This window comes from Ischnura elegans, chromosome 10 (assembly GCF_921293095.1).
Source record: "Ischnura elegans chromosome 10, ioIscEleg1.1, whole genome shotgun sequence".
In the NCBI taxonomy this organism is placed as follows: Eukaryota; Metazoa; Arthropoda; class Insecta; order Odonata; family Coenagrionidae; genus Ischnura; species Ischnura elegans.
The window spans coordinates 90,649,853-90,659,861 of NC_060255.1; the positions used below are offsets into that span (position 1 = coordinate 90,649,853).

Consider the following 10,009-nt stretch of genomic DNA (forward strand, 5'->3'; position numbering starts at 1 on the left):
CCAGCTGATACCAGGCCTCTTTGAAATACCCATATCTCATCATTATATATTTGGTACATCTTGGATAAATGGGATGACATTAGTTATACCACAGTGAATTCCTATAAACACACACATTGAGTAACTTATAGTTCATGTAGAAAATCAAGCTAGAGGGAATGGCAACATCTCCACTACTTTACCCAAAGAGCCAAAGACAGTATGGAAAACGTTCATGCAAGTACATATAGGTACAGAATGCATCAGAAGCATGGACCAATGGAAAAACTGAACAGACGCCTCAAGAAGAAAGGGACACTGCAAAGCATTATAAGGCAATGAAGAGTTTGGTGCATTGGTCAAGTCACAGGAGACAGAAATAGGGCCCTTAACTCAGATTCACATTAATTTAGAATTCATTAAAATAATTCTGTGGATAGAAAGGAAAAATAAAGCTGGAATCACACGATCATTTTTTCCATCCCTTCTGAGGGACAGCTCCAGCAATCGCTCCAGTGCTGACTGACAATGAGTGAAGTGGTCCAATGAAACTGATTTTTGAGGCTCAACAGAATGATAACGGAATAACTAAATTTGGAGGCTCCTGGTTCTTTGACATGTCGTTCTCTTGTTCTTGTTTCTCTTGTTCACTTTACTTTGTCTAACCTTCTTCGTTGTCACACTCCCCTCTGATATTTTACAAACTTTATACCATCTTATGTTTCATATACGACTTTATATTATTACTGCATATTATCACTGTGTATTATTACTGTATATTATTGTAAATTATTGAATTACTTATCATAAATTATTGTATTACTATTGTAAATTGGCTGCTGCCGTTGGAAAATAAATGAAATGAAATGATAACATCCTCAAGATGATAGATGCATGGACTCTAAATTTGAAAAATCAGGGGCGGGTTTCGAGTCCTAATTTTGTCAAGGGTAAGTATGTCACTTATGAATGGACAATGAAGTCCAAAGGACTTACTAGCAAAGAAATGAACATTGCTATCAATAATATTCCCCACAATTAGGAACATGATACTATGTACACAATGTGACGAGACACTTGATACCTTGAAATTTCAGCCATGACCTCAACCAGTCAACAACCCATGGAAATACCATTAATACAATATTTCAATTGCTACATCCATGGTCCTTATCATTAAATTCTCTACCTGCAATAGAAGAGGTGGCGATGGGATCCGGTGACATCCACCGCTCGTACCCGTGACTTCTCTTCCACACATTTCCATGATCTATCAACACAGGGTGGTACTCTATCTAAGCTTTTCACCTTGATACATGCTGGAGGATATTTACTCGAGTCGCTGAACATCGTAGAAAAATTCGGACATATTTGCTGAAAATATAAATAAGATAAAATAAAAATTGTTAACAAAAAAGGGTGAATTGCCTCGCCCCTAGGATACAAACAAAAAAGCAAACACAATTAACTACATGGTGGTAATACTTACGATACTGAATTCTTAAGCGACATATTCCAATTATATGCATTAACTTGCGTGTATAGGAACTTCGGATTTTTGCGGGCGTCAGAATTTCTCCACAGGGTGCCTATATCGAAGTGACTTGATGAAACGATCAACGGGATTGAAGAAAATAAAGGCAACTAGATGGAAATAACCGAAATAACTAATTAAACGCGCAAGACAGCATATTAATTGATGAATGTAAGCAAAAAAAGTTAGGAAAAATTATTTTAAAGTTTGTGAATGAGAATAAGTCATAAATAATGCTTTACTTTCGCCTACAGCCACTGTCAATCTTCCCAAACTTTAATTTGAATTTGAGAAAAAATAGACAGACGTAAATTACACATGAAACATAACATGGCCGTCACGCGCATCCTAATGAGCGGAGTGGGGAGTGGAGCGGAGCATAGAGGGATAGAGGTATCCTCTATGGAGCGGAGTGTGTGCGCGCGTAAACTGGGGTCGCGTAGGTTAATACGGTTGAACCGTAGAAACGGTAGAAAATAGATATACATGTAATACATCTCAATATGTGATCTACGGTCCGTGGCTTTCGTCTCTAGCTTATATTGTAGTACATTTATAGTCGTAATTATGTATAATAATGTCAGCGTCGTTCTTGTAAAATACTTAATACGATTGGCCCCAGTATGTCGGAGGATGCCTATTCAAAGATTAAGGTGCGCGTTTATGTTTCTTAATCTGTAGTAGTGCTGTAAATTCAACAGACCCCCCCCCTCCTATCGAGCGTACGATTGAAAAACTCCTATTGGAGTTGGAAATTTTTTTGATTTTGTATCAAATTTGTTTACAATTCGCAGAAGACCAAGATCTCCAATTGTTCTCTCGCGTGGAGTTAGAGTAGAGTATAACTAAGGACTCACGAATTCAGCAACTCGGCTGAATGATTCCATCGCCGCTTTCTGATGATCGCGAGCGTCAGAAACGTAGAAGTTGGGGTCTGAAACCAAAGGTATCAATGACAAATACGGATGCGGTTGACTTAATTGTCGTCTTTTCCATGATTTTCTATTGCATACCGTATAGATAATCAAGTGGTCTTGACACATGATGTTTACTCTTCCGCATTCCGCTTGTAGTCCTTGTGGTGTTAGTGATGTTCCTGTCGTAATAACAGGGAACTCTTTCACTTACCGATTTAACTCAAGCCAACCGCATAACTTTGCTCGTTGTGTTGCTATGGTTACGAAAGCAACGAATCGATGAGAGTGGATTGAATGGATCATTGACAGTGATTTAAGCGTTCCAACGTGAAACCCCATACCAGCAGACGCTTTTCTTTGCAGAACCGTTGAATGACCAAGTTCTCTCGGTAATCCTAACTGTACCCTTATTTTGTAGAAATGTTCTTCGAAGGATTTTATTCACGTACGCTTACCTAGGAATATGCTCTGGGGGGATGTGGTGGCCTAGGGGGCGACCCCCTCCCCCAGGCAACGGATTTCCGGGGATTCTAATCTATCGGTCGGTATAGGCCATGATATGAATGAATGATCTTTAGCTCAGAGGCGTAAAGAGGGGGGAGGTCCAGGGGGTCCGGACCACCCCTCCCGAAATATAAAAACACAATTACTCTGATTCATAAAAGAAAACAAAATAATGAAAAATCATGAATTTACATTAGATTTCGTTGAGGCATGAAGTTTTCTTCAATTATGAGACGTGTTAAAATAACTTAAAAACCCTCCACTTAGTACCCTCAAATTAAAAATATTCCCCCTCCCCCCCAAACAAAATTCCTGTCTACCCCACTGCTTTAACTTGAAGCATATATGCAGATATTATATGTCAAAACCAGACAATAGTTTTAAATACTTATTTAATTTCTCTTAGGCTTTGGGGGGATCTATACCCTTATCCCCGTCATAGTTATGCCGTTGCTTTTACCACTGTTCCATCTACTATTTCTGATTTCTATGGAGTATGGGATTGCCTTCATAGAAATATAGGAACACTATTTGGATGGTTTTGCACTCAGGTATCCACAAGATGTCTTGATTACATTCCAAAATCATATTCGTTAGAGTTATTTAATCAGTCTTGGCATCGCTTTATGCTGTTTCTCTTACTTAGAACCTAAGGAATTCAATTTATGTTAACTTATGACCTATTAAGTTCTCAATTCTGGGTATTACTTTTCAGTGGCGCAGCAAGGGGGGGTTCTGGGGGATAAACCCCCCCCCCCTCAGAGCTCAGAGAAAATTTTAAGTTTAATCCATTTTACTTAATTTGATTGATATTACAAATCGAAAAGTGTAAGGATTAATAAAATCTCCCTCAGAAAACCGTAAAACTCACCATTTTGAACCATATATCTTAAAACTCTACAATTTATTAATCTCGCACCTACCGCCTATCCTGGTGGGTATTCCATACTCCCACACACCCCGGTATTAGTTGCACCTTAACCCCCCCCCCCACCCCAGTCTTAATTCCTAGCTGCGCCCCTGTTACTTTTACAAATTATAGCAAACTAATCATTGAATAGAATCTATTGTGGTTTAATTAAAATGTCTCACTGTAAAAATTTTAATTTGGTGTTATAAGATGTAAATAGGAGCTATAACTTCCCGCTCCTCTGTTAGAGCAAATCCTCAATCTTTATACCTCAATCATCTTCATCTATCTTCATATTTATTTCATTTTCTCCTTTCTTCCTCAGCTTCCCTTGATGCCTTGAGTTAAATACTGCGACTCCTGCTACTATCTTTCATCATGACTTGCATGCCTTCATCACAAGGTTCAGGGAGATTTTGGAGTTCAACCCTGCTGATATGGCTGGCAGATATAGTCATTAGTATACCCTCACCAAATGAAGCCCTACGAAATGTGCTGTTTTCCTAAGGGAATCCTCATTTACTCCCCCCCCCCCCCTTCCTAAACATTTTTTCTGGCTACAGCCTTGCTTCATCATTTAAACAAAAAAAGCAAGATTGGTAATGGGTCCCTAGTCTTTGCCCCATCTTTGATGTCATGATCCTCCCTTATTCTCTTGTTTATGCTGTCCCTGCTAGTTAAGGTATTTTCAAACTATAGGTGAGTTGCCTGTCCCTACAATACACTTTTATCATAATTAGTATTTACATTAGTTCATCTCAATTCATTATACACCTTTCAGAAGCCATTTATATTTTTTTTCATACGGGATTTATTTTTTAAATTATAAATATGAAATGTTGAGGTTAAGGTTTTTTATATAAAAACGTGCTGATGTTTTGGAAATTTATTTTCCATTTTCAAGGCTTTCCTGTTTGTAGTTGCCTAGTTTGCAGAAAAAGCTTTGAACATGGAAAATGATGTTTTGAAATATTAGCACATTTATTTTTTATGTAAAAAACCTAAACCTCAATATTTCATATTTATTAATATTATAAGAATAATAGGACAAGAACAAAAGAAATATAAAAAATACCAAGTTATTTCCATCAGAGATCTTATACCTGATGAAATATTTCTGATTCCCTTCTCTTACCTGAGCCCAAATTGGTCTTATTTCAGGATTTCATGTCCTATCAACTAAAGCCTTTTATGCGACAAGTGAAATCATACTTATTGTTCTGCAGTCCTTGATTGATCATTTTTCCTTCTATCTCAAAATGTGTATCAGGAATATTATCTCCAAATCTTCTAGCCTCACTTCTGTGCCTTTAAAATTACCCATCCTGTCTAAAACAATTCCTTGGAGATGATGACTCTTACTAACTTCCTTCACCTGATTGCTTATTCCAATTTACTGTCCAATATCTCAGGCTCATGGTTACATACTATTCACAGTGATCTACATTATTTCTTCTGAGATAGAAACCATTTATTTTTTTCACAACCATGTATGTATCTACCAAGTCTGTTCCCATTTGATCACTCTTTCATATTCTTGTCCCAAAATGTCCATTCTGTTTGCCTACTTCTTTTATTGATAGCAGTTTTACCTTTTCATTGTATGCTCCCTCTTCTCAATCCACCTGTATCTTTCTCCATTTTGAGGTGCTGATCTTTCTTCTAATTTTCTGTTGCATCAATAGTTTTTCGCCGAAGTTTATAATTTCTTATTTTAAATCCTGCTTTCTTTTCTGGCTTTTTTTGCCAGATTGTTCTATCTTCTACTTTGCTGAGTACATCTTTTCAAATTTATACTATCTAACATAGGCAGATTTAGGGTGGGGGGGGCACGGGGGTAAGCGTCTGGGGGGTCTCCCCACCCGCAGACGCTTAAAAAATAGACAAGATTTTTAATATGGTTATCATTAAGTCTGTTTTGTTTTGTACATTACGGAGCCTCAATCATTTAGTTTCATATTAAAATAAAATTAATATTTCTTACAGTATTTGTTGTACATTGTTTTTAATCTCAAATATGAGACAAGAATTTGCCAGTCAGTCCCTTCACCCTTGTGCCTTACACCCCCAAGAAAAAATCCTGGATCCACCCTTGCTGTCTAATCTCCTTTGTTTTCAGTCAATTTCTTTCTTTGCAGCGAATTGATATGCCTATTAAAATATTCTTCAACAAAGGCCAGTGCCAGAAAAGGATTTATTGTTATTTCGGGGTGCTCATGAAATGAGAGAATTCAATGATAACATTTTACATTGAAGAAATAAATAATTCGCCACGCATGTATAATTCAACAGCTAGGAGACAGCACCTTATAAACCATCTCACAGAATAGATTCACACAGTAAACTATACTGACCAGTGAAGTTTTTAAGACAAAAAAACAGCAGAGAAAACTGAATGTGATGTCAATATTTAAGAATGATTTTCTGATGGAACACCAAATTTAGCAAAAAAAGGGAATATATTTGGAATCCTCAGATTATAGTGAAGTGCTAATGTTAAGAATATATCAGATGGAAGTTTTTCATGTCAGTTAATGCTCATCATCACTGGTCAACAATCCTAGGATTGGTTTGACGCAGCTCTCCACTCAGTTCTCCTATCATCTAATCTTTTCACACCTACGTATTTCTTCTCTTTCACATCTCTCTTTACTTATTCCATATATTTTGTTCGGGGTCTTCCTTTTCCATTCTTGCCTTCCACTTGTCCTTCGACGACGATCTTCATCAGGCCATCATGTCTCAAGATGTGGCCTATAAGGTTGTTCCGTCTTCTTATTAAGGTTTTCATGAGGCTTCTCTTCTCTCCTACCCTTCTTAGGACTTACTCGTTACTAACTCGGTCGATCCATTTGATTTTCATCATTCTTCTGTAGCACTACATTTCAAAAGCCTCTATCCTTGCTTTCTCCGCTGCGGTCATTGTCCATGCCTAACTTCCGTATGGGAGCATACTCCAGATGTAGGTTCTTATAAATTGTTTCTTTACTTCCATGTTTAAGTTTCCCGCTGTAAGCAGGTCTCTCTTTTGGTGGAATGCTCTCTTCACCTGGGCTATTCTGCTGATAATTTCTTTCTTGCTTCTCCCGTCACTAGTTATCTTGCTTCCCAAATAACAGAATTCATCCACCTCTATCAGTTTTTGCCTCCCTATTTTAATGTTGGTCTTGACTTCTTCTCTTCTGCTGCATACTAAGATCTTGGTTTTCTTCGTGCTTATTTTCAGTTGATATCTACTCATTACCCTACCCATATTAACCAGAATATTTTTCAAATCCTTCTCTGTTTCTGCTATAACGGCTATGTCATCGGTAAATCTTAGCATGCGAATTTTTTCTCCATGGATGTTCACTCCCAATTCCTTTTCTTTGATTTCATTAATGGCTTTTTCAATGTAAACGTTGAAAATTACGGGTGACAATGTACAGCCTTGTCACACTCCTTTCTTAATTCTTGCTTCTTCACAGCTGGGCCCAGATTTTATCACGGCTACTTGGTTTTTGTATAAACTGTGGATGATTCTTCTGTCATTATAAAGAACCCCAATTTCCTTTAGGATTCCAAGCATTGTGCTCCAATCCACGTAGTCAAATGCTTTCTCTAAGTCCACAAACGCAACGAATGTTGGCATGTTCTTTTCCATTCTCTTCTCTATGAGCAGTCTTAGGGCCAATTTTGCTTCCCTTGTGCCCTTGTTTTTTTCTGAATCCAAATTGGTCCTCATCCAAGTACTCTTCTGCTTTTCGTTCTATTCTTCTATAGATGATCCTTGTCAGTATCTTTGACGCATGTGTAGTAAGGCCTATGGTCCTAAAATCTTCGCACTTCTCCGCTCTTTTCTTCTTAGGAATTGGGATTATAATGTTCCTCTCGAAATTCTTTGGTATCTCACCTGTCGTATACATTTCACTAATGATTTTGTATAGCTGGTTCAACCTCTTCTCTCCTGAATTTTTAATTAGTTCTGTAGGAATGTCATCAATGCCAGACGCTTTATTTATCCTGAGGTCTCTTACAGCCGCATCAAATTCCGATCTTAAAATTGGGGCTCCCATGTCATCAGCATCCACTTCCCTCTCGTTTTCGATAGCATTCGTTCTGAGGCGACTTCCTTTGTACAAATCTTCCAGATATTCCTTCCATCTCTTCCCTTTTTCTTCGTTTTCAATCAATAGTTCTCCGTTTTTGTCCCTAAGGGTATTACATCTTACGCCCCTTTCCTTAAAGTGGTTCCTCACTATCCTATAAGCGGCCTCTACTTTTCCATGTTTAAGATTGTTTTGCACGTCTTTGCAAATGCTTTTCATCCACATTTCTCCAGCCTTCCGCGCTTTACGACATATTTCGTTCCTTATTCTCTTGTAACGATTCTGTCCTTCCTCTGTTTTCGCAGCCTAGTATTTTCTTCTTTCTTCAATGAGATCTAATACTTCCTGCGTGATCCATGATGTTTTCATAACGACTCTTCTTTTACCAAGAACTTCCTCAGCTGCCGCCTGCAGACCGCTTCTAATGGTTTTCCAACTCTCTTCCATTGGTTTGTTGGTCGTATCCTCCCCTATTTTATTTTCTACAGCCTCTTTAAAAGCCAGTTGATGCTGAACCTCCCTCAATTTTTCAATCTGCCATATGTTTTTCACGGCTTTCTTCAACTTTTTAAATTTAAGGTGGCTTTTCATAATAACTAAGTTATGGTCACTATCGATATCTGCCCCTGGATAACTTTTGCAGTCCTTCACCTGGTTCCTGAATCTTTGTTTCACTAGAAGGTAGTCGATTTGGAATCTTCTATGGTCTCCTGGCATCTTCCACATGTATCTTCTTCGCAGGGGATTTTTGAATAAAGTGTTGGCAACCACTAGCCTGTGCTCCGTGCAGAATTCAAGTAGCCTTTCTCCTCTTTCATTTTGGTTACCCAACCCATATTTCCCAGTTATTATTCCGTCTTGACCTTCGCCAATGACGGCATTCCAGTCACCTAAAATAATAAGATTTTCTTCCCCTCTTACCTACTTGATAACTTCCGCTATATCTTGGTATACATCTTCTACTTCTTCGTCTTCATAATCTGACGTAGGCATGTAAACCTGTACCACTACAGTAGCTACGGGTTTAGTATCTATCTTCACCATTACTATCCTTTCATTAAACTGCAGGTAGCTTTTAACACGCATCCCGGCACTCTTTCTAAGCATTATACCTACTCCAGCATTACCATTTGACGATCCCGTGTGTATCATTCTGTAGCTTCCACTCCAGAAGTCTCCTTCCTGGGGCCACTTCATTTCGCTGATGCCTAATACATCGAGGTTCATTCTTCGCATCTCCACCTTCAAGTTCTCTAGCTTACCACAGGTACGAAGTGATCTGACGTTCCATGTTCCTATCCGCAACATTCTATCACGTTTGACCGATGTACCCTCTCGAGTAGTCCCCGCCCGGAGATCCGAATGGGGGACTAGTTTACCTCCTGAATATTTTACCCGAGAGAATTCCATCATGTCATTATATAAATTGAGTGGAGTAGCTGTGACTCCTCAGGAAGATAATGTGGTGGTTTCCCCTTGCCTTCCACATCGCAGTACTAGAGCCGTTAAAGTAAATGTTACCACGCCTGTAGTGGAATGTGTGTCGCTGTACCGACCAGTATGGTCTCCACCTTCGCACATGTGAAGAAGAGCTGCTGCCCTCTCCCCTGGGTGATGAGAGGCATAATTGTTGGCGGCCCCCAGTCGCCAAGTCACGGTATCTTCACAGGTTTTGGTATCTTTTAAATGGTCTACCTTACCCAAGGGTAGCCCAATACCCCCTCAGAATACCGCCGCTTTTTGTCCACGACTGCTTATTCGATGAGAGAACTCGCTTCTCTCGCAGCTAACCTCTATATCTAAAGGTCGACCCACCATCCGCAACCCGGTGGACGCACTCGGTGGCTTTAAGCTCAGCCAGTTTATGCTAGAGGTGATATAAGAGCTTAACCACCAGGACGTACTTCTGCGATCACTCTTCAGCATGATATATAACTTTTTTTGACACCGCCAAACTCTAATTTCACATCCAGCCAACAGGCAACTGCAATATTCAATGGGACAGGATGTATTAAAAGTTCTTCCCATCATAACAGATCAGCATGAAGCTGAACCTTTCTGACACTGTTTTTAGAGA

General features: G+C 38.9%; 1 protein-coding gene across 3 annotated transcripts in view; it reads right to left on the bottom strand.

Moving 5' to 3' along the window:
- The window catches only part of LOC124167203 (cilia- and flagella-associated protein 91-like), a 36,682-nt gene extending 33,702 nt beyond the window's left edge, over nt 1-2,980 (bottom strand). The window contains exons 1-3 of one of the 3 annotated variants that reach the window (XM_046545046.1): nt 2,527-2,980; nt 2,371-2,447; nt 1,169-1,353 (exon numbers count right to left, since the gene is read on the bottom strand). In XM_046545046.1, coding sequence (XP_046401002.1) covers nt 1,169-1,353; nt 2,371-2,447; nt 2,527-2,575 — 311 coding nt within the window. In that variant the 5' untranslated portion in view covers nt 2,576-2,980. Of the gene's footprint in view, nt 1-1,168; nt 1,354-1,468; nt 1,828-2,370; nt 2,448-2,526 lie in introns of those variants that run through there. The other 2 variants (XM_046545048.1, XM_046545047.1) reach the window with 2 other exon arrangements.
- Nucleotides 2,981-10,009: the final 7,029 nt, after the last annotated feature.